Raw genomic sequence first — 24,747 nt, forward strand, 5'->3', positions numbered from 1 at the left:
GAGGGACTCCTCTTGCGGGCAAAATCCGAAGGTTTATTTGTCTCCAGGGGAGCCAGCCAGCCGAGAGAAGACCAGGAGCAAGGGACTACAATAGTATACAAAGGGGGTGGAACAATAGGGTGGGGACAATACAGTAACCAATGAGGGAGAACTTAGGAGGGAACAAAATCATAACAGACACACCGGCTAGAAAATAGGAAAGATAGTAGGGAGGGACTCTTGGTCCTAGTCCAATCACCCACTGCAGGGAGAAGAACTTTCTGGAAATAAGGGAGGGGTCAGTGGATGATGGACAGGAACTCGTGGAGGGGTTAACAGAAGGTATCCAGGGAAACAGGGGTGGAGACAACCAACTGACAACTCTCAGGTATGGGCAGGGGTTACCAGGGGAGGAAGGGGAATCCTAGGACTGAACCATTTAACAGGTAGGGGTAACAGAAAAAACCAACTCTAATGGAACTGAACAACACACCACAACAACTGGAATCAGCTCTTGTTGCACAGTTCATGAAAATAACTTGTCATAAGAAAATTGTGATAAGAAAGAATGGTTATAATACTAGATTGTGTTGCCCTAGCAGAAGGGAAACAGAATGCATCTCCATCCGTGTTTCAGCTGTCAAAAGCAAATGTAAGTATTTAGGCTGTATTTTGGGGAAGGGGCAATAAATTTTAACAAAGAGAGGCCATAATTAAAATCCCACGTCTGATCACAAAAAGTAGACTTGAGGTTTTCTCAAGAGCTGTGGCATCTGACATCCACAGATTCCTGGATTAGGGAAATTTACTAAGTCTTTGGCTGAGACAACTGAGAACTTCTAGAATAGCTAGTGGAGAAGTAATGCAGAAATTAGGACCTCACGAGGGATTGATTGTAACTACATACAGTTCCAGCAGGAGCACCAGTCTGTATTAACTCGGTGGCAGCAGCAGGAGAAACCCAAAGTTCTAACACCACAACAGACACACAGATATCACGTCTTAACACCTTTAATCCAAAAACCTGATAGCAGTACCTAATGATGCAGAAAAACATTACCAGTGTGAGCAAGTAATACACATTTCAAGTAAAGCAGAATATCAATTCTGACAAAGAATATTTAGTCACTCTGGCTAGATGGTTTCATGATAAATCCTAAAGAGGAATGCAGGCAATATTTATCCCAAGTACAAAAAATATGTCCAGGAATAGCCACCACAGGAATTTAGCTCCAGGAATTTATGCCACCACAAAAAAGACTCACAAATAGCTGCCCGACTGGACATGAGTTTTCAGGTAGCAGACTGAGCTCACAGTTAGGAAGGTGACCATGGACTGATTTCCATTCCCAGGAAATGCAAAGAGACCCTGCAGACATGCCACCTGTGGCAGGGTGGTAGTAGACCGGCTGTCAGGCTGGGCAGAAGCCTTTTTTTCCAACAAAAAAGACTCATTCAGGAGGAATAATAGAAGCCTTCTTAAAGAAATCAATGTTCATTTTATAGCAAATATGATACCAAAATTTTCCAGATAGAAACTTTCTACAAGAGTTTTGAGTACTAGAAAGCAGGCATTCTTTATTGAAGCATGCTGGTCACTCGGAGGACTCTTCCTCTAATTAACTGCCTTGCAGGTTGGGTAAACAGAGGTTTTATCATACACACTGATTTGCATCATTGTCAGCTATCCCCACTTACTTGATGAGTATGTTTTACTTTATTTTACATTGTGACACCCCTTACCAGAAGTCCTTACGTGGTTCTTTGGGGGTCTTTTTCTATGGTCTTCAATATCTTCTGTCCTTTTTAGGTGGCTGCTCCTCAACCCCCACTTTTGAGTAAGCACAATATTTTATAACTCCTGCTTTGTCAGCCTTGCAGAGCTTAGCTGGCATCCTGCTTGTTTTGCAGGACTTCTGTTTAATTAAATTACATCCTATTTTTATTTCTCCAAGGCTATACTGTTCTGCTGTCTTTATCAAATACAATCAATTAGCTTGCTAATAATACCAAGGTCATGTACATGTTCAATCCCCATATGAAGCATTTATTTAAAGAGTTGGCCTCAATGATCCTTGAAGGTCCCTTCCAATTCAGAATATTCTTTGTGTGAACTTATGTCCTGGTTAAGGCCTGTTAGATGGTGATGGATGCTTGACACAGTATGTTAACAAGTAGAGAGGGATCAGTCTCTTGATCAGTAACTGACTGTCTTAGTTTGGAAAGACAGGTGCCTGCTAAGGAACACAGAAGCCTCCCCTGAAATGGAAAATGTAACAACCAACTCCCCACTTCCGAATTGCTATAAATTTTAAATTAAGGGGCTCTCAGGCAAAAATATGGGAGCATAGTAAAGAATAACAATTCTTTACTAGGGAAGAAAATAAAAAGATAAAATTAACAATGCAGTAAACTAAAACAACACTGACAGAGTCAGAACACAACCTGACACCCTGTTGGTCACGGTGTTGATAGCAGTCTAATTGGAAATGTGGCTGCAGTTCTCCTGGAGTGTCAGGTGTGGTTTTGTTGGAGCAGGGATCCTGTAAAAAGGGTGTAGTCTTCCTCTCAAGATCAGTGGAAGAAGAAGCAGCTGCTGTTCCTCTGGGAAATCCAGTGGAGAAAGCCATGCTGGTGTCCAGAAGCTCAAGATTGTATCTGGGTAGGAATGCTTGGCTTCTCCCTCTGGGCCAAGCATCTCACAATGGGATGCTGTAGTTCTTGTCAGTCATGCAGTGACGTTGAATAGCCTATTATCAGCAGATGTCTCCCTGGAGGAAGGATTGGGTGTGGAAGAGATAAGGAAAACTACCCATTTAACAGAAGACAACGGCCATACAGATGGTAAATAGGATATAATTTGCTTGACAATCCACGACACTGATGTTTGAGGATCCTTTGTGGTTTCATACCAATAAATATTTTTGTTCTATGACATTCTTGTTAACCTTCATATTGGTAAGTTTGTTACTTGTTATAATGCTGTATGTAAAAGCAGTGCTTAAATGCATTGAAATGTTTTTGTTTCCCTCTTAGTATATTAGCAGGTATGCCCAATTAAAACACCGGTGGGAGTGTTAAGATATATAGTCAGTTCAGATAGCTCAGTGTACAGCTGCAGTGACAGCTGCAGACAGGGCTCTGACTGGCAGGAACCCAAGGAAAGAGATTGAAAACAAGTGCCTTTTTATTTTGCATTTTAATAGTTTTCTTAAAAAGGGGTGAAGAAAAGTGATCTAAGAGGAAGGCTATCCTGTAGGTTGGGAAAGGCCAGAAGCCACTAAATATTTAAATTCAGACGGCCCTGAGAGGTCTTGGGATCAGCAGAGCGGGGACTTCCTACTTTGTAACTCAGCATTGTACCAGGGAGAAGACCACTTTCCAAGAGAGAAGCTCGCCTCCTCCATGCCTCACGGAGATGGTTTTGCAGCAGCCTGAATCTGGAGTAAGGATTTCTCTCTCCAGTTCTTAGAAAGTGCCGGGTTTGAGTTATGAGGTTACAGATGGAGGGGCTAAAGTTATTTGTCATGCCTTGACGGGCTGGAACAGAGAGGAACAGAGACAATTAACAGAATTCACAGAATGACTAGGTTGGAAGAGACCTTCAAGATCATCAAGTCCAACCCATGCCCTAACACCTCAACTAAACCATGGCATCAAGTGCCATTTCCAATCTTTTTTTAAACACATCCTAGGATGATGACTCCACCACCTCCCCAGGCAGGCCATTCCAGTACTTTATCAGTCTTTCTGTGAAAAACTTTTTCCTAATATCCAACCTATATTTCCCTTGATGCAGCTTGAGACTGTGTCCTCTGGTTTTGTCAGTTGCTGCCTGGTAAAAGAGACCAACCCCCACCTGACTACAACCACCTTTCAAGACGCTGCCCATCCATTCAACCATTCCAAGTCTCTCTGCAGAACCCTCCTACCTTCTAACAGGATGACACACACTCCCAGCTTAGTGTCATCAGCAGATTTACTCAATACTCTAATCCATGTCATCGATAAAAATATTGAACAGAACTGGCCCTAGCACAGACCCCTGAAGGACACCACTGGTGACTGGCTGCCAGCTGGATGCAGCACCATTTACCAAGGTCACAAGGTCAGTGCCTAGACCTCTGGGGACCCCAGGAATCTCTCTAGTCACAGCAGCCCCACTCTGTCCCACCCCACCCAATCCCAGATTCTCCCATGCCCAAAAGGAACTAGAAGTAAGAGGATAAGCGCAAGTAAGGTGCTTGCCATGAATACCTATGTGTCCTTTAAATCTCTGACTGCTCTGCCTATGGTTGTCTGAGACACTCTGCCCACACCACCCCCTTGGAGACAGAGCAGAGCCCTGCCCAGGATCTGTCATGCATTCACACCTGTCCCTTCTGACATCCCACTGCTCCCATTTGATCCTCACAGGTGACCTGGAGCAATTCGTGATGGCTGCTGAAGTGGCAGCTGCTGAGCACTAAGGACACCAAGCTTGTCATCACCCTAGTGACACAGCTCCCCAACACCAGTGCTGCCAGCCTGGCCACATGTCCTCCTCCCTTTAGCAGGGCTGAGCCATGTATAAATGACAAGGGCAAGAGTGGCAGAGGGTGGCAAGGAGTCCTAAGGCATAGTCAGGGTACCACAGCCACTAGGCTGAGTCCTGCTGCTGGGGCTGGGGCCAAGCTACAGTAGGACAGCGAGGGACCCTGAGGGTTTTGGCTCACCAGTGAGCCTGATGGCTGCCTCTCGCATGGACTTCTGTGGGCTCTGCAGGTACATCACAGACTGGCGCAGGTACCCATCTGCTCTATCTCTGTCCTCTTCCAGCTGAAGAGATCACAAGGGGACAGAGAGAAGGGTTGGCATTCACTCTTCCCCCAGGACTGGCATCCCTGCATCGACACTCCTGATGGCCAGCCAACAGCTGGGTTTGAGGTAGCATAAAGATGGTTACTTCACAGGGAGCCTCAGTGCTGTCCTAATGCCAAAGCATAGCTGGGGTTGGGCTCTCTTGGCAGCCTGGCTCAGGGAAGCACAGGAGCCTGGAGAAGAGCCTGCTGGGTCACACACCAGAGGGAGTAGTGTGTGGGGAGCAGGCTGTTGGTGATGAGTACAGCAGCAGGCAGGGGCCACAGCTGCCAGCCCCTCGCAGTGGGTATTGAGGGCAGAGGGCTTGTTCAGACACAGTCTAGGGCTTTGAGGCCACCCTTACCAGGGACTCGCCAAACCTCCACAGCTCTTCTGTCTCCAGGAGCTGCACAAGATTCCACTTCTTCAGGAATATTGTTGCTTGAATCAGGGTTTCCCAGGAGGCCTGCAGAGCAGCAGAGACTGTGACACGGCACAGCATGCCAGGGCACAGGCCCAGCCAAAGGGGGAGGCTGGAATGCTGCAGTCTTTGAGGCAGAAGGCAGCTGAACCCGCTCACAGGGGATGCTAGTAGCTCAGGGTCCTCACCTCTGCCACAAACTGGTTCTCATCATACATGTGGTAGAAGAGTGGGAGCAGGCTCTGGCGCACACAGTCCTGCAGGGGCCTTTCTCCTTCTTCCCCCACCAACTCCATCACTGCTTGAAAGAGGTGAATGGAGAGCAGCTGCACATGGCTGTCATCCTAGTGAAGAGAGCAAGAACTTCAGCACTGCCTGCTCCAGGCCTACCTGGGCATGGAACTGAAAATCCACATGGGAACAGTTCCTGGCAGCATCTCAGGGGAGGAGGGGGTGGAAGGGGGAAGGGGGACGGGTTTGAGGGGAGCGGAGGAAAAGAGGCGGGCACAGACCTTTACGTTGTCAAAGAGTGGCCGGAGTGCCTCAGCCAGCTGCAGACCGAGAGAACTGGCAATTGGCACATCTCTGTTCAGAAGCATCTCACTTAGCACAGAGAGAGTCATCCACACCACCTCCCTGTCTTCATCCTTCAGCACCTCTGTGAGGCTTTCACTCAGGTTTTGCATGCTTTCAGTCTGTATGGAACACAATGCAGTGTTGTGAAGCCATGAAAGGCTGCATTGCCACAACCACTCCAGCAGTTTAATCCTATGCTGATGCCTCAGAGCCCAGAAGCCAAAGACTTTGGCCAGGCAAATGGGGAGAGAGGAGAGCTGGAACAAGCTGCCCATCTTCTGAAGCCCATCCAAGTGCAAGCTAGTATGTTACTCAGCATCACACTGCCTGCACAGATTCAGCTGGCCAGCCAGCTTCTCACCATAGAGGGTCTCTTGCAGAGTAACATAAGGCATCTGAGCACCAGGAGACGCATCGGTCTGCACTCCTTGAATACGTAGATTTGGACAAGTTGTAGGATGCGTTCATCCCAGTTCTCTAGCTTAAGGCAAGGCAGGACCTGAAACACACAGCAGTGAGAGAGTCATAAGTGTCACCCCAGCAGCAAGGGACAAAGGGCACAGAGCAGAGCCCACCTCTGCCCCTCCTTCACTGACTAGACTCCCCTGCAGCTGCATCTCCAAGGGGGCAGTGTGGTAGGACACAGGTTGGCAAGACAGTGCTCACCATCAGGCTCACCTCAACAAGGAAGGCCATGGCAGCCACCTCCCAGCGTGCCTCCTCCCTGCGAAGCAGCCTGAACAGGTAGCGTGCAATCCGGTAACACAAAGACTGTGAGATCCTGAGCATTGCTCTGGCAGGGGAAAAAAGACATCGCTGACTCTGAGCAGGGCAGGCAAACCTCTCCTGGGGCTGACTCACAGAGGCCTCTTCTTTCACCACTACCTCTTGCAAGGAGGAAGGTGGAGCCGAACACCAGCAGGCTCATTTCGGGAATGAAGAGGTTGAAAAACTACCCTTTCTGCCCACGGGGCAGTCCTGTCCCCGCCCCCGGCTGTCAGTGGCCTTCAATGCAACCTCCCTGTTCCCTGCAGGCTGTCCTCAGTGAGGCTGCCTGCAGACAGAGCTCCTGCTCTCTGCCATCAGCACAGAGACACTGGCACTCCTCACGGAAAGAGACTGGGTTGTGCACTTTGGGTTGTGGCTTCTCCAGTGCACTCAGCCCTTCGAGAATTGTCACTCTGCTGCACCATCCCTCAGTGACAAGTCCTTCTCACCCATCATCACAGGGATTATGTAGACACTGTGGAGAAATAACAGCTGGAGCAGGGAGAAAGAGGCTCTCACCTGGCCAGAAGGCCCACTGTATGGTGGTGGGTATCAGTGTTGAGGAGTGTGTCCCAGCCACACTCACGTTCAACTTCAGACACCACATCCTCATACTCAAGGTGACAGAGCAGTGCTTTCATGGTCATCAGTGCAAATCTGTGTGCAGAGCAAAGCTCAGGTCATGCCAGGAATCATGGCCCGGGCTCCAAGGGCACTGTGGAAATGGGAGGATCAGAATGGAGCACCTGTTAGGGTTCTTGGGCAGGCAGTGCTTGTGCTGGCATCGCTTCCAGAAGGCATTGACCTCCACTGGTATCTGCTCTGTGCTGGAGAAAACTTGGAAGAGCAGGGCCACAAAAAGGTGGGGGAAATACAGAATCAACATCTCTGGGCCCTGGGGTAGGTGAATGATCTCCCACAGTGCTCTGGTTGCCTGCAAAAACCAGAACAGTCATGGACCACAGTCAGCATCAAGACATCTCTGTGTCAGGGCCCAGTCATGGGAGGATGAAGCTCAAGTGTTGCTTTGTGCCTGGGCAGATGCAGGGGGAGCAGCATCTGCACTGGTTGCCTCTGCACCTGCCATGAACCCAGGTTTCTAGAACACCATGTGAGGCACGGGATGCAGTGATGGATGGGGGACAAAGAGAGGCAGCCCTTGAGGATGTGCTGGGGTCTAGTCCAGAAACTCACAGCCAGAGGAAAGACATCTGAGTCGTCCTTATCAGAGGTGGACGTGCTGTGCAGCGGCCAGTCCTCCAGCACACAGAGGAGCTCTGGCAGCACCTTCTCCACAATTCTGCTTGAGGAGATAATTGCCCTCCACATGGTCACAGCAACTCTGCAGGCCCAGAACTCTGTGTCAGTGGGGTTTTGGCCACCACACCATGGCCTGGCCATCTGCAGGGTCCCCAGCTGGCCAGCAGCTTTGCCTCTGCCCTCTGCCCCTCTCCCACAGCACCAAGCCACACTGCTACTGGGAGCAGCAGACAGCCAAGTGATGGTGCCTTGAAGGAGAGGGAAGGAACATGGCAGCAGGGTCTCAGGCCAACATGCCATGACTGGGAAACAATGGCATCAGAGGGGCCTGAAAATCTTTCTCTTTCTGCCACCACACGTGGGCAGTGTCTACATGTTGACATTCATCTCAGGCTGATGAATCTTGAGCCCTCCAGGCCAGTGGGCCTCATACCTGTCGCATGATGGGGCACACCGCAGGAGGGTCACCACCACATCAAGTGGCTGTGCAAGGGTCATTTCCTGCAGGGTCTTATCTAGTCTGTGCTCAGCAGACACATCCGTGATGAATGCGAGCCATTGGTAAATGTCCCTCACAATTGTTGGCACCTGGAGGAGACATGGCAGGGAACTGGAGTGCCACTACTGAGAGCCATTTCCCCAGGTTACCCCAAGAAGTGTTTTCCTTTCCAACATTGCTGGATTTAAATAGCATTGACAAGGCTTTCTGGGGTTTTGAATCCATCCTTACCAGGCACTTTTCACCTCTCCATTTCATTTCCAACAGATCCTCGAACTTCCTTTCTTGCAGGAATGTATTAACTTGAAGTAGAGTTTCCCAGGAGGCCTACAGTGCAGTAGATACCAGGAGATTTTACCACTGCTGACACTACAGAACCTGTATCCTTGCACATGAGCAAGGCTCAAGGCCTTTCCTGGCCCTTAGTGGGAAGATGCAGCAGCTGGGAAACCAATTTCATGAGCCTGGGCAGAGTGATGGGTCATCCCCCGCTCCTGGCATCTAATACTGCCAGGACAGCAGAAAAGAAGTATCCCAGAACTGCTGCTTTGTAGCTAAGAGGAGTCAATGCAGTGGCCATAGGCTCCACCAGGCACGGGAGGCAGCCAAGTCACATGCAAATTGGACACCAGCACTTAAGAAGTTCTAACCTCTGCCACAAACTGGTTCTTGTCATGCAAGTGGCAGAACAGTGGAAACAGGCTCTGGCGTACAATTCTCTCTAGGGGCTTTTTTCCTTCTTCCTCTACCAACTTCATCACTGCTTGAAAGAGGCGAATGGAGAGCAGCTGCACACGGCTCATATCCTAGTGAAAACGAAGAGAGCAAGAACCTCAGAACTGACTGCTCCAGGCCCAGCTGGGCATGTAGCTGATAATCCACAAGGGAACAGTTTCCTGGCAGCACACAGCACATGTTGGGGGGAGCACAGAACCTTACATTGTCAACGAGTGGCTGGAGTGCCTCAACGAGCTGCAGAGCGAGGGAACTGGCAATTGGCACATCTCTGTTCAGAAGCATCTCACTTAGCACAGAGAGAGTCATCCCCCTCACCTCCCTGTCTTCATCCTTCAGCACCTCTGTGAGGCTTCCAGTCAGGGCCCACATTGTGTTGGCCTGTGTGGAACACAATGCAGTGTTGTGAAGCCATGAAAGGCTGCATTGCCACAACCACTCCAGCAGTTAAATCCCATGCTGTTGCCTCAGAGCCCAGAAGCCGAAGGCCTGTTCAGAAGGAGTCTGGTAGATGAACGGCAAGTCAGGAGAGCTAGAAGAAGCTGCCCATCTTCTGAAGCCCATCCAAATGCAAGCTACTGTATTACTGAGCCCCACACTGGCTGGCCTGCTTCCTTCTTCTCACCATAGAGGGTCTCTTGCAGAGTACCATGAGGCATCTGAGCACCAGGAGACGCATCACTCTGCAGTCCCTCCACAGGTAGATTGGGAAAAGCTGTAGCATGCGTTCACCCCATTGCTTTATGTTAAGGCAAGGCAGGATCTGAAACACAAATCAATGACAGGGATGCACAGCTGATACAACCGTATCACTGCACAGGGCTAGGTATGGACAACAGTATGGGCATATGCAGGATCAGAGGCAACAGAGCCCAAAGGCAGTAGAGGCTGCAGAGGACCCCTGTGCTTGCACTGCCCTGCACAGGTTGCTCACTTGCCCTACTCTATCCATTACCTCTTGGCATCCCCCAATATCTTGGCCTTGAGAAGGCATGATGGAAGAGGAGGAGCTGTCACTAGAATAGCACAAACCATGTATGTCACCCCAGCAGCAAGGGACAAAGGGCACAGAGCAGAGCCCACCTCTGCCCCTCCTTCACTGACTAGACTCCCCTGCAGCTGCATCTCCAAGGGGGCAGTGTGGTAGGACACAGGTTGGCAAGACAGTGCTCACCATCAGGCTCACCTCAACAAGGAAGGCCATGGCAGCCACCTCCCAGCGTGCCTCCTCCCTGCGAAGCAGCCTGAACAGGTAGCGTGCAATCCGGTAACACAAAGACTGTGAGATCCTGAGCATTGCTCTGGCAGGGGAAAAAAGACATCGCTGACTCTGAGCAGGGCAGGCAAACCTCTCCTGGGGCTGACTCACAGAGGCCTCTTCTTTCACCACTACCTCTTGCAAGGAGGAAGGTGGAGCCGAACACCAGCAGGCTCATTTCGGGAATGAAGAGGTTGAAAAACTACCCTTTCTGCCCACGGGGCAGTCCTGTCCCCGCCCCCGGCTGTCAGTGGCCTTCAATGCAACCTCCCTGTTCCCTGCAGGCTGTCCTCAGTGAGGCTGCCTGCAGACAGAGCTCCTGCTCTCTGCCATCAGCACAGAGACACTGGCACTCCTCACGGAAAGAGACTGGGTTGTGCACTTTGGGTTGTGGCTTCTCCAGTGCACTCAGCCCTTCGAGAATTGTCACTCTGCTGCACCATCCCTCAGTGACAAGTCCCTCTCACCCATCATCACAGGGATTATGTAGACACTGTGGAGAAATAACAGCTGGAGCAAGGAGAAAGAGGCTCTCACCTGGCCAGAAGGCCCACTGTATGGTGGTGGGTATCAGTGTTGAGGAGTGTGTCCCAGCCACACTCATGTTCAACTTCAGACACCACATCCTTATACTGAAGCTCACAGAGCAGTGCTTTCATGGTCATCAGTGCAAATCTGTGTGCAGAGCAAAGCTCAGGTCATGCCAGGAATCATGGCCCGGGCTCCAAGGGCACTGTGGAAATGGGAGGATCAGAATGGAGCACCTGTTAGGGTTCTTGGGCAGGAAGTGCTTGTGCTGGCATTGCCTCCAGAAGGCTTTGACTTTCACTGGTATCTGCTCTGTGCTGGAGAAAACTTGGAAGAGCAGGGCCACAAAAAGGTGGGGGAAATACAGAATCAACATCTCTGGGCACTCAGGAAGGTGAACGATCTCCCACAGTGCTCTGGTTGCCTGCAAAAACCAGAACAGTCATGGACCACAGTCAGCATCAAGACATCTCTGTGTCAGGGCCCAGTCATGGGAGGATGAAGCTCAAGTGTTGCTTTGTGCCTGGGCAGATGCAGGGGGAGCAGCATCTGCACTGGTTGCCTCTGCACCTGCCATGAACCCAGGTTTCTAGAACACCATGTGAGGCACGGGATGCAGTGATGGATGGGGGACAAAGAGAGGCAGCCCTTGAGGATGTGCTGGGGTCTAGTCCAGAAACTCACAGCCAGAGGAAAGACATCTGAGTCGTCCTTATCAGAGGTGGACGTGCTGTGCAGCGGCCAGTCCTCCAGCACACAGAGGAGCTCTGGCAGCACCTTCTCTGCAGTTCTACGTGAGGAGATAATGGCCCTCCACATGGTCACAGCAACTCTGCAGGCCCAGAACTCTGTGTCAGTGGGGTTTTGGCCACCACACCATGGCCTGGCCATCTGCAGGGTCCCCAGCTGACCAGCAGCTTTGCCTCTGCCCTCTGCCCCTCTCCCACAGCACCAAGCCACACTGCTACTGGGAGCAGCAGACAGCCAAGTGATGGTGCCTTGAAGGAGAGGGAAGGAACATGGCAGCAGGGTCTCGGGCCAGCATGCCATGACTGGGAAACAACGGCATCAGAGGGGCCTGAAAATCTTTCTGCCACCACACGTGGGCAGTGTCTACGTGTTGACGAGCTATTATGCTGATGAATCTTGAGCCCTCCAGGCCAGTGGGCCTCATACCTGTCGCATGATGGGGCACACCGCAGGAGGGTCACCACCACATCATGTGGCTCTGCAAAGGTCATTTCCTGCAGGATCTCATCCGGACTATAGTCAATAGATACATCCGTGATGAATGAGAGCCTTTGGTAAATGTCCCTCACAACAGTTGGCACCTGGAGGAGACATGGCAGGGAACTGGAGTGCCACTAGAGAGAGCCGTTTCCCCAGCTTACCACCAAGTAGAGCTTTCTTTTCTAGCACACTGTGCTGGCCTAAAAGTCTCTTGGACTCCCAGCAGACCCAGCTTGAGATGTACACATTTGCTTGTTGGCCAAGTCCTTGCCATAGACAACTTACTGTCTTCAGTCTGGAGGTGCCACTTCTCATGATCATATCCAGCATGGCAGAGTCTTCTGTTTTATAGGAATCAGAATTTGCCATGTCCTCAGAGGCTATGCTGGTATTGTCTTCAGGATCAGTAAGCTCATGTAAGTCCAAAAATATCTTCAGGCGGGAAAAAGAGTAATGTCAAATCTAGTGCGCTGCAGCAGTGCTTGGCTGAGCTGCAACAGCAGGTCCAGCCCAGGCAGGGATGTCTGAAAGTACCTGTGCATTTCTCTGGAAGTGGTAATGGGCATGCTTCTTCTTTTCTGGCAGTTTCTCAACTGGATTTGGCAAAAAGCAAGCACAGTCAGAGCTGAGGGACTGCAGGAGATGCTGGAGAACACAGCTGAGCCTTGCACTCCCCAGCAAGGGCCAACTCTCAAACAGCTTGTGGGAACACCAATCCCTGTCTGCAGTCTGAGGCCGAGGGTGCCCGTGGATGGAGCAGGGCTACTGGGGGAATCAGCTCCATTCCCCTTTGCCCTTCTTCCCTGGGGATGTCCACAATGCATGGGATGGCCCAGCTCAGCCACTTACCTGCCTGCAGCAGCTGGACTCCCTCCACTTCTTCAGGCTGCTGTGCTGGAACAGCCCCAGGGCTTTTATCATCTTCCTCATCCTCCTCCCCTTCCTCCCCTTCCCTCCCCATCACCGAGGTCAATCTGAGCATGCTTGGGGTTCTCTTCACTGGGGGTTCTCTCTGTTTGATCCTGCTGGAGCTTGGACTTTGAGGGCTTTAGCCACAGGGATGAGAGATGTCCTGGAAAAGAAGACAGGGGTCAGCAAGACATGAGGTGGCTATGCAGGGCCACCTTGCAGCCCCAGACTGTTCCGTCCTGTCTTCCTGTGTCCTCCGGGGTTATGTGGGGGGATGCTTTGATGCCAGAGACGGGTCACAAAGTGCCCATATGGTGGTGGGTCACAAAGGGCTTATGACACATGACATCCAATTGGCAGTGTCTGCATCACAGTGGGTCAGACAGGGGTCATTGGCATGTACCATCCAATTGTCAGCGCCCATATCACAGTGGGTGGTTGCCATGAACATATGTTTATTGATGAAGAGATCATGTTCATACAGCAGAAGTCAGAACTATGGGCATGTGTTGCGTTGAGGACGTTTCCGCCAATGCTCTTTACCTGGATTTTCTGTCTGATCCTTTCTCAAACCCCTATGTCTTCATCCTCTAGGGTTCTCATGTTTGTCCCAGTGGGTCAGACTGCAACCTCTCCGGCCTTTCATCCTACAGTCCAAAGACAGAGGGAGACAAAACACACCACACCAAAATCACTTCATTTGTAAACAATAAAAGCACAGTACAAGCACAACCCAGAAGACCTTTACCTCAGCAAGGCATCAACACTGGTGACAATGCCAAGAGTGTGGATAGTGGGTGCCTCTGCCACACTCTACCCCAGAACTGCAGTCATGATTTTTTGCATCCCAAGACACAGAGGAGAATGCTGAGGCAGGGATGCCTTGGGAAGAAACACCCCTTTAAGCTAGGATGATACAAAGAGTTGCTCTCCCACAGTTGCTTGCCGTTGTATGTTGTTAACCCAAGTTATCCCTTGTCATGCCTTTCTTTCTCCTCAGTTCTAGAATGCTCCCCACTCCTGCCTTCTCTATTGGTCCCTATTCTTCACAGTGTCTCCCCTGAATCCCAGTTGGTTGTTATCTTATAACCCCACCTCTCTACCACCCCTGTTCTCTTTACCCATTGGTCATCAGACATGGTGCTCTGCCTCCCTTGTCCCATATATAATCCTGGACCTTTCTTTGTTCTTCACTCTTTTAACCTGGTCCCTTTCAGTGTGCTGATAACAACGTGTGGTGTGAGCGTCTGGTGCACACTGAGCTATCCCCTTCTTGTAGAGGATGCTCTCAGGAAGGCAGTGGCTTCAGCAGCTCCTGACATGCCACCACAATGATCTGACCAGTGTCTTTGGAGTGGTGGTGCCTCCAAAGTTCGTAGCAGTTGCAATGCTAAGAGTTGCAGTGCCTACTGTAGATGACCATTCTTCAAGCACCATTAGCAATGAACAATCAATCGACAATAAGAACAATAAACATGCAGTAATAACCAACATCATAGGAACAACTAACCGTAGCATTGGTCCCTGTCACAGACCCCATCCCTTCCCCTTCTGCTCTGTGCTCCTCCCCCAGTGGTCCCTCCACTTCCAGTTCCCACAACACCTGGACCGGAAGATGTAATGACAGCAACCGGAAGGAGGCAATATTGGCCTCCACTGCCACCAACCAGCGGGCAGATTCCAGTCCCCCAAAAAAGGCCTGCACAATCATCAAGCACACTCCATCCTCTTCAGAAGATGAGAACAGCAATTCCTCAGATCCGAGTCTGAGCATCGCTGGGCCCAGACACAGAGAGAAGCCACTTGGGAGGGTGACTCAGAGCTCGTCAAAAAGATCCTGGCCTTCCCTGTAATTTGCAAATGCAGCAGGAGGGCAGCTGCCACCACTACCTGGGAGCCAGTCCCCTACAGGGTGTTAAAGAAACTTTGTAAGGTGGCAAAAGAGCGTGGTCAGGGATCCCACTTTTTCAAAAACCTACCGGAGGCTACCTGCTTTGCACATGTTGTAGTTCCACATGACATCAAAAATATTCTGAAGTGCTTTCTCTACCCTGCCAAATACATGTTAAGGGAGAGGCAGTGGAAAAAGCATCTAAAATCATTATCTGACAAATATGTCAAAGATGCCAACAAGCAAAATTTATCAGTGGAACAGATTTCCAGAGAAGGTGGCTTCCAAAAATCCCTAGACCAAGCAAAGTACTTTCCTGAAGATGCTCTAGCTGACAGCAAAGCAGCAAAGACCTCTCTCTTCTTCAAGTCTGATGATAATGCTACCATCCAAAGTTTTCCCAGCATAAAACAAGGGGCAACAGAAACCTTTATAAAGTTTATTGACCGATTGAAGACCACACTCAAAAAACAGATTGAGAGCCCAGAGCCTGGGAAAGAAATTTTAGTGAAAATGGCTATGGCCAACACAAACCATGAGTTTGCAGGTCCATTTTGAGAGTTCTCCCCATGGACACAGAACCAACCATTGACCCAATGGTTAAGGAGTGCGCCAGAAAAGATGGTTGCCCAAGAAGTGGCAAAAAGAATTGCAGAGGGAGTCTCTGGAGCTTTTGCTGTCATATCATCCAGGGAAGACTCCAGATGTTTCAGTTGTAGAGAGCTTGGACATTTTTTTATAGACAGCCTTGAAAAGCCCTCTCTCCAGGACCATCAACCAGACCATCAGTGGCCCCAAAGACAGCCTAGGCTCCGGCTGGATTCGGGAAACTCCCAGCAGAGTGTGGGACGGCTCCATGGTCTGATACCAAATCAAATGCCATATTGCTCTGTCCCATCTGCGAGGTCCACCACCAAACATCAGGAGCAGGGAAATGGATCACAAGTGACACCATCACCATGGGGTATCCCCAAACACATCGCCAAGATCCAGCATATGCAGTGATGCAGGCGGGAACCCAGTGCCAGTTGGTAACCTCCCTATCCATTGACTTCACCAATCAATGCATACACCGTATTCCTACTGGGAAGTTTGGGCCATCCAATGGTCCTTCCAGCATTCTAATTATCAGAGACACCTATCATGGGTCTGAACAAATTACGTTAATCCCAAAGTCCAGACTGTTGGCGCAGGAAAAAAGATTTTTGTACAGATTTGGTGTATTGATACTCCTTTTTATCTCTCAAAAGAGACACCAATTGCACAGGCTTTCCTCCTGCCAAAAGACAACCCAGAACAAGTTCCCCTCAACCCGACCATCATGTGGATACAGATTGTGGGCACCAGCAAACCCATCATTGAGTGTGGGCTGTTTTGTAAGGGAGACAAGGTCCACCACCCAGGGATGCTGGACACCAGAGCAGATATCACCATCATTGCTCGGTCCCAGTGGCCAGCAAACTGGGAATTACAACCAGAGGCAAGGATGATCTTGGAGATCGGAGGTGTGGCTGTGTCAATGTGCAGCAAGAGAAACATCATAGTTGAAGGTCCCAATGGCAAAATTGCCACCATCCACGCATTTGTGGTGAGGGTGTCTATTACACCCTCACCCTCACAATAGGGAAGGGACCTATTGTCCTGATGGGGAGCCTCTCTATCTGTCTCACCCAGGGATTTTTAATTGGGGCTACTGTAGAGTGCACACCCATCATCCCTCAACTCGTGGAAACAAAACCATCCAGTGTGGGTTGACCAGTGACCCCTTTCTAACAAACAATTGTGTGTGCTAGAGGCCCTCAAGGAGGAGCAGCTTGCCAAGGGCTACATCACAGAGACCACCAGCCCCTGGAACTCCCCTGTCTTTGTCCTCAAAAAATCAGGAAAGGACAGGTGGAGGCTCCTCCATGACCTATGCAAAATCAACAAAGTCATTGAGGACGTGTTCCCTGCAACCTGGCCTGCCCTCACCATTTATCTCACCCCAGGACTGGAAGCTAGCTGTCATCGACATCAAAGATTGCTTCTTCAATATCCTGCTCCATCCTTGAGACACCCTAAGATTTGCCTTCTCTGTGCCCTCCCCCACTCAAGCGGTACTACTGGCTTTGCCCCAAGGAATGAGGAACTCGCCATCAATCTGCCAGTGGTATATGGCCCACATTCTGTCCCCAGTGAGGAACGAGTTCCTGCATTCTGTCATTCTCCATTACATGGATGATATCCTCATCTGTGCTGAGATGCAGATTTATCTAGACTTGACACTAACAAAAACCATCCAGACCATTGAAGCAGTGGGCTTTGAAATCCATGAAGACAAGATGCAGCACACCTGCCCCTGGACCTATCTGAGACTCTGGATTCACAAGGGGACTGTCGTGCCCCAGCAACTGACCGTCCAGGGACAACCCTAAGACTTTGCGAGATTTACACCAACTCTGTAGGTCCATCAACTGCGTACATCCCCCTGATGGGGATAGCAACAGAGGTCCTCGTGCTGCTCTTCAACCTGCTCTGCAGCAGCGAGGATCTAGATTCACCATGCACTCTCATGCCAGATGCCAGGGATCCATTACAAAGGTTCAAGAAGCCTTGTCTTCACGGCAAGCCCACCACGTTGAATCCAACCTGTCTTTCCAGCTTGCCATGCTGGGTAAGGCACCATGCTTTTACTCACTAATTTTCCAATGGGACAAGATGCTGAGAAACCCATTCCTCATCATTGAGTAGGTCTTCTCACACAATCAACCTTCCAAGACTATTACAACACTGCAGGAACTAATGGCTGAATGAATAAAAAAGGCTAAGGCTCACCTCTGCTTTCTTGCAGAGTGTGAGTTCACATGCACACTTCCATTGAAAACGGGATCTGGAGCATTTGGTCCAAACCAACAAGAGCCTCCAGTTCACCCCACACAGCTATATAGGCAAAATTTCAATTCATTTATCAGGACATGAAATATTTAAATCAGAATTTAATCTAGTCCCCAAATTACTCCAAAGCAGAACACCTCTCAGGGCCCTGACAGTTTTTACTGATGGCTCAGGGAAATCCCACAATTCAGTGATGACTTGGAGAGATCCCAGGTTGCAGGAGTGGGAATCTGATGTCCAGGTGGTCGAATACCACCATAAATTGCAGAATTAGTGGCCATCATTAGAGCTTTTGAGAAGTATCAAGAACCTTTCAATCTGGTCACCAATTCGGCATATGTCACTGGTGTAGCTATGACAGCTGAACATTCTTTTGTAAAAGAGGTCTCCAACCCAAATTTGTGTAAGTTGCTTTCTAAAATAATATACCTAATTTCCCACAGAAAGCAACCATATCATGTGATGTATGTGAGGTCACACATTGACCTCCCAAGGTGCCACTGCGGAAGGTAACCAGAGAGCAGACGTGTTAGCCATGCCAGCTGGGATTGCCAACATCCCCAATATTTTCACATAAGAGAATTTATCACATTCTTTCTTTTATCAGAATGTACCAGCTCTCATGTGGATGTTCAAGTCACCAACGGATCAAGCTATACCAATTGTGCCCCAATTGCCGATCATATCAAATACCTGCCAATAGGATCCAGGGTTAATCCCTGGGGACTAAGTAGATGCCAAATATGGGAGACTGATGCGACTCACATCTTGTCCTTCTGAAGGACAAAATATGTTCACATGTCTGTAGACACATTTTCAGGAGTGGTGTTTGCATTAGCCCACGTGGGAGAAACTGCCAAGGACACCATCTGGCATTTTTCCTTGTGTTTGCTATGCTGGGAGTCCCTGGACTGATAAAAACTGATAATGGGCATACCTACACCTCCCAAAAGTTGAGATTTCTTTAATCAGTGGGCAGTAAGGCACACTACAGGTATAACTCACTCTTCTACAGGTCAGTCTATCATTGAAAGGATCCATCAGACTCTTAAGATAGTCCTTGATCAGCAGCGGGGAAGAACAGAGACTATACCTCCCACTGAGAGGCTCTGTGTGTTATTAATTTCCTAAACTGTACAGCTCAGAGCCAAACCCCTCTGCCACTGCTCATCAAGGACCCAGAAACACAACAAATATCAGGGCTTTTCCCTTTGATTACCTGGGGGAGGCTCTAAGCCTGTTTGTCCACATCATCTGGCCCCAAATGCCTCCCAGCAGAAAACAAAACCATACCGTGGCTCCGCAAGCACTGCTTCCGCAGCAAATGAGACACCTGAGAATCAGAGAATGACCACCTGGAAACGGAGACAATGTCAAACACCCATGCACCAAAGACCAAGCCATCCCGTCACGAGGTCACAGACCGGACAAGTCCCCAAACAACTCCCTGCATTGTTGGTTTAGTCTGAGTTGCACCCTCCTGTTGGAAACACCCCAAGTGTGGAGACATGAGGCTTGACTCCATGTTTTCAGAAGGCTGGTTTATTATATTACAATATATATTATATTAAAATACTACATTAAAACTATACTAAAAGAACAGAGAGAAAAGATTGATCAGGATGCTTGAAAAAACAGGAATAGAATGCATAACAAAATCTTGTTACTGCTCACAGCCTCGACACAGGTGGCTGTGATTGGTCATCAAGTGAAAACAATCCACATGGACCTATGGAAGATGCACCTGTTGCATTCCACAGCAGCAGATAGATACTGTTTACATTTCTTTCCTGGGACTCCTCAGCTTCCCAGGAGGGAAAAATCCTAGCAAAGGATTTTTCATAAAATATCATAGCTACACCCTCCCAACTAGTTGTAAATCTTACCCTGACGCTTTCCCTTTGTTGTAGAACATCCCCTATCCCTCCTCCTACTTGGTTGTCTATCTCCCCTTGCACCTGGCCCCTGTACCTGGCTCTGGAAATGACCTTGAAAACACCCTAATATTCAAAGCCCTATTGGTTTGTTTAAACTGTTCCCCTCCCCCTCTGTTACCCCATTGGTTTGAGTGTTATAAACCTTGCCTCCTGTCACTCCTCCCCAATTCTTTTCCTATTGGCTGGAAATTTGTACCCTCCCCTGAGACCTCCCCTGTATAAGAATCCCTGCGCGCCTCTCTCTTTTGTCCCTAGACCCTCTGTGGAACGAACCTCGTTGGATTCTGTACAAAAAACCTCTCCCTCATTCTTGCCCCTACCTTGGACACTGAACCATCGATGCTGTAGAGCTTAAGCCCTACAAACAGGATGGGACTTCTGGGGTATGTTCCTTGATCTTTTATTGCAGTATCAGCTTCATTACATGGTTGAGACAATAAGAACATGGCAAAAGTGTGTGTACAGTAAGCAGCAGCCAAAGATTTCTTTGTTACAGGACGTTTCAAAAACTTTCTGGCCAATAGTATATTGCTGAAGCTTACAGACGCATGTTCTAGCCAATTACTAAAAGTACATGTACATACGTTTCACACAATGCTTGTTTGTTTTCTTTCTGTTAACAATACAAAATACACCATTATTAAGCTTAAAAACTTCTACTATCTTGCTAAGTATATTTTCTTATTGCAGTCTTAAGGTCTATCTTTGCCAAGCCTAAAACTCAAGCTATTGTTTAATGGCCTTGCTACCTATACCATTGTAACTTTTTCTGTCTTAAGACTTTGCAGCTGCAGCTAGTTCTGAGTTTTCTGTTTCTAAGGCTTGCTTTCTCAGATTTCTAAAAATTTTCTTACCTTTACAATTTCCCACAGCCCCTACAGCATTTCCAAACTTCCCATGTTCTGCCTTAATGCTGCTTCTGCCAGTGACCAACTGAGCATCCCCACTATGCAGAATGGTTTTGCTGGCAACATCTACCTCAATAACATTCCCCCAAACCTCTTTCTCTGTCCACTTTTCACACTTATTTTTAAAAAAGGAAATAAAGAGGGAGGAGGAAGGGAAAAGGAGAGCTTTAAAAGGGAATGGCTTCCCTAAAACTAATAACCTCCCATTTAAAACCCCCAACACAAACACCCCAAACATCACCCTACCACCAAGATGGCTGGCCATACCCATGCCAGTGAGGTCCTGCACTTCCTTTGCTGACAGGGTCCGATCAGCCAGGCTGAGCTCATGTTACAAAGTGCTGCTGTCCAAAAGAAAAAACTATATGATGAATGAAAGCATAAGAAAGTAAATTTAATTGGTGGATCTCAAAAGTGGGTGAAGAAGAGTGGCCCCCAGAAAGGATAATTGAAACATATGGCCCTGCCACCTGGGCTCAAGATGGGTCATGGGAATATAGAACCCCTATTTATATGTTAAATATAATTATTAGATTATGAGCTGTGTTAGAAATTATAAGTAATGAAACAACCTTAATCCTAGATTTATTTTCTGCCTAAAACTGCCAAATGAGAACTGCAATTTATCAAAATTGATTGCATCTAGATTATTTACTGGTGGAAGAAGGTGGTAAATTTAATTCATCAGAGAGTTGTATTGAAATTGACAACCATGAAGATCTTATCAAAAATATCACTACCAAAATTAGGAAACTGGGACATAGACCTGTTCAAAGGTAGACCCCTCAAATAAAATCTGATTGGTGGGACAGCCTTTTAGGAGGAGAGTGGTGGAAAAAATTCTCCTTATTGCAGAAGGGGTCTTGATAAGTATTATTTTACTCTCCTGTGTTATACCCTGTTTGATTCAGTTAATAACTAACATTGTTCAGAATTCCGTAGAAAGATTAAATGATGAAAAGATTAAGAAAATCATGATGGTACAAGAGGAAAAAGGAGAGAAAGACTCAGAAACTGCCAAGAAAACCTATGAGAAATACCAGAAATTAAGAAAACTCTACCAAGCCTATGAAAATCCTGTTTAAATAAAGAAAGTTTGATGCGGGCTGAAGTGTGATCAAAGATTTAGAGGGAGGAGTTGTTATAAGTAAAATTAGCTTTCATAGGTGGGTTTATGAATTGTTAATAGTGTAATTTTATTCTGAATTGTTAATTTATGTAATAGATTGTTATACTTAATTTATGTAGTAAGTCATGAAGTAATGAGTTATGGAGTTAAATGTACTGTGATATGAGTGTGTGCCCACTAGAAGGAGGGGGGGGGTGGGCAGTGAAGACTGGGTGAGAGAATTTTCTGGAAGGTTACCTCATGCGATGATAACATCAATATGGACTGTGATTGGAAGGCTTGGTAGCCAGTGAGGCCTAGGAATTCTAAAATGATTGGCCAAGAAGGCTCCATCTTATGGACCAACCAGCAACCAGAAAAAGCGCCAATCAACAAGTGGATTGAAAATGCACCAATCCTGCGCATTTAAGAGACTTTAAAACCCCAGGTGCTGAGCATCTGGGGGTCTTTCTACCATACTTTATTCAGGAGAAACATCTTGTTGCACAAAACTGTTAGTATTACTTCTGACTTGTTGCATAGGCCTTAAGCTTATCTTAGGGCTTTGTCCTCTGTTGTTCTTGGATTTAATAAGCAGGCACTTTTTAAGATCATCAGCCTCCTTTAATTTCTTTTCACCTGTTTACTGCAGTTTTCAGCTGCAGATTGAGAAGCAGCATGGCTGCTGCAGCCCCTGATGCCATGGCCTGGTCTGTGACATAAAGGGAGAAAACCCCTGTGTCAATGGTAATTCTCTTTTAGACACACCAGCTGGCATGAACTGGGTCCCATGGAACCTGCTGAGTGGACTTGTATTGATGGCTGGACCTAGCATTCAGGAATAATAGATGACTGATTGAATTTTTATTGCAAATAAATGTGTAATTCACAGTCCTGGGAGAGAATGCTACCAAAAAAAAAAAAAAAAAAAAAAAAAAAAAAAAAAAAAAGGCACTTTGCCCTTTTCTGAAAAGAGAAGGGCCAAGGATATGGAGCGTATGTATTACTGTAAAAACCCAGCATTCGCTGCATGACATTCACTTCCAAAGTTTGAAAGAAGCCAGTATGAAGATGGTGGTGACACAAAGGAAATTTTCCTTCAATAGTTTACTGTAATCTGAACATGCAGTTTAAGTTGCGTCACTTTCTGTGAACATTAAAGGAAAGAAACTTGAAAAAGATACTTACGAATTAAATTAACAACAGTTTTGGCGAATGTAGCAACTAAAACAAAGAAGAAATTCTCATGTTGCTAGGAATTAAAGATGTAGTAAGGGAAACTGGCACTCCAAGGTAATGAAAACACTTCTTTTGCTCTAGTTTAAAAACAGTTATAAAACCATCTGCCATTACAGTTATAGTAAAATGCCCTTTCTTCTAAATAATTAATATGTACTTCTTTGTTGGACCTTCCAATAGTCCTATACCAGGGCAGTTTTTCAAGTCAGAGAGAAAACTTGAGATTATTATTAAATTTAAAAAATTTAAAATGCTTTAAAAAATACTGTGGAAGTTTCTGACCACACATTGTGACTTCCTGCCTTTTCTTTTCCTATTATGACATTTCAGACGTTAAAGTAGCAGACACAAAGCCAAATGTTTTATGGCCACCAAGTAACCAACCCTTGTAAATACCTTTGTGGACTGTTTTGCTCTTCCAAAAACTGTTCCAGAAAGAAGAAAAAATTTTCATCTAACTGTCCCAAAACATGAAGGGAATAAAACCTGTTAAAGACAAAACTGAAAATTATTAGGTATTTTTAATTAAAAAAAGAAGAACCATTTTACTAGCTAAGAACAGGAAAGACAATGAGTGAGACATCATCTAGCAGATATTCTCTGCTTGGAAGTGTTTGGATTGGGACACACTGACAGATTCTACCAATGAGGCTTCAGGTTAGGGTACTGACACTGTTTCAGTAAGCCAATCAGCAACAACAAAAGATGCAGGGGAATTTTGTGCATTTGTGCTACTGAGCATGTAGGAAGAGGCGCTTTTCCCCCCCTGCCATAAAGTTACTTCCTCAGGGAAACATATCCACTAAAATTTGCATTTACTTATTACACCATTTATTGACAGACTTTACCAACCAGAGTTTATGTCATTCATCATGCAGAGTTTAAACTGCTATATTTATATTTCATAAACTTCTCATAAACATTCTTACTGAATACCCTCATTCTAGCTGACTCTATTCTGTTAAAGTAGAATCTTCTTTTAGGATACATAAATCACCTCAACACTTCCAAAAAATGGGAAAACCTGGATTGCTGAAGACCAAATGGAAATTTATATGGGAAACCTCCTTCTACAAATCAAAAGGCAATTCCAGTGGAAAAAGAGTATTTCTAAATAAATCTGACTTCCAGTTTAGTAACATCTACAAAAACAAGTTTTCTGCAAAATTGTGTAAAAGTAAATCACTTGTATGCTTGATTTCCAAAAGAAAACAAAAAAATACATAGGAAGGAGAATCTCATTTGAGTACGAGAGCTTCCAAACCAAATATATTTACATACTGAGGTGCACATGGTTGCTGTTGCAGTCTGTGGGCTTTTTCAGCATGTTTTTGTATATCACTGAAAGTCGTTTTGAATTTTGAAAGTTGCAGGTGCAGTTAGCAGGACTCTAACTCTACTGTATGAAGATAATTTGTGATAATTCAAATACTCTGTTTGCTACAAGATTGCTATGTTTTTCTGTCAGCCGACAAATACAAGTTGCTGGGCTATAGCATCTGCTATTTGAGCAATAAAATAAATCATTATTTAAAACCCAAGGAAAGTAAGACAAAACTATAATTTTCATACTTCCATGCTGAGCTGCACTTGATTGCTGTTGCAGTCTGTTACTGAAAGAAAGGATGGGAAATGTGAGAAAATAGAAAACTATAATAGAAAGCAGTCTTGACATTTACATGAAGCAAAAAGAAAAGTTGTTCTTATAAGCTAATACAGTTCTGATAGGACTTGAAAAGAAAACCTTTTAGTTGGATACACTAAACCTCCTCCAAAAATACTTTGTCA

General features: G+C 47.1%; 1 protein-coding gene and 1 long non-coding RNA gene across 10 annotated transcripts; one reads left to right on the forward strand and one right to left on the reverse strand.

Moving 5' to 3' along the window:
* Positions 1–918: 918 nt before the first annotated feature.
* On the reverse strand, positions 919–23,398 carry LOC135290272 (uncharacterized). Of its 9 annotated transcripts, none has more exons than XM_064404171.1 (26): positions 23,356–23,398; positions 20,880–20,956; positions 13,546–13,649; positions 12,943–13,165; positions 12,628–12,686; positions 12,379–12,525; positions 12,040–12,194; positions 11,548–11,695; positions 11,100–11,287; positions 10,873–11,010; positions 10,264–10,378; positions 9,703–9,840; positions 9,282–9,458; positions 8,993–9,148; positions 8,574–8,669; positions 8,277–8,431; positions 7,778–7,925; positions 7,330–7,517; positions 7,103–7,240; positions 6,494–6,608; positions 6,177–6,314; positions 5,752–5,934; positions 5,428–5,583; positions 5,183–5,284; positions 4,695–4,797; positions 919–3,519 (listed from the first exon to the last, which is right to left on the reverse strand). In XM_064404171.1, the coding sequence occupies exons 4-26, from the start codon at positions 13,073–13,075 to the stop codon at positions 3,260–3,262; spliced, it is 3,336 nt and encodes a 1,111-aa protein (XP_064260241.1). In that variant the 5' UTR covers positions 13,076–13,165; positions 13,546–13,649; positions 20,880–20,956; positions 23,356–23,398; the 3' UTR covers positions 919–3,259. The 9 variants fall into 9 exon arrangements, with proteins under 9 accessions (XP_064260241.1, XP_064260240.1, XP_064260243.1 ...); XM_064404170.1 differs by having other exon boundaries at positions 20,880–20,953; positions 23,356–23,371; XM_064404173.1 differs by lacking the exon at positions 20,880–20,956.
* On the forward strand, positions 13,407–13,734 carry LOC135290274 (uncharacterized). Its single transcript, XR_010353016.1, has 2 exons — positions 13,407–13,491; positions 13,597–13,734. It is a non-coding gene; the product is annotated as an uncharacterized LOC135290274 (long non-coding RNA).
* Positions 23,399–24,747: the final 1,349 nt, after the last annotated feature.

Source organism: Passer domesticus, chromosome Z (assembly GCF_036417665.1).
Source record: "Passer domesticus isolate bPasDom1 chromosome Z, bPasDom1.hap1, whole genome shotgun sequence".
In the NCBI taxonomy this organism is placed as follows: Eukaryota; Metazoa; Chordata; class Aves; order Passeriformes; family Passeridae; genus Passer; species Passer domesticus.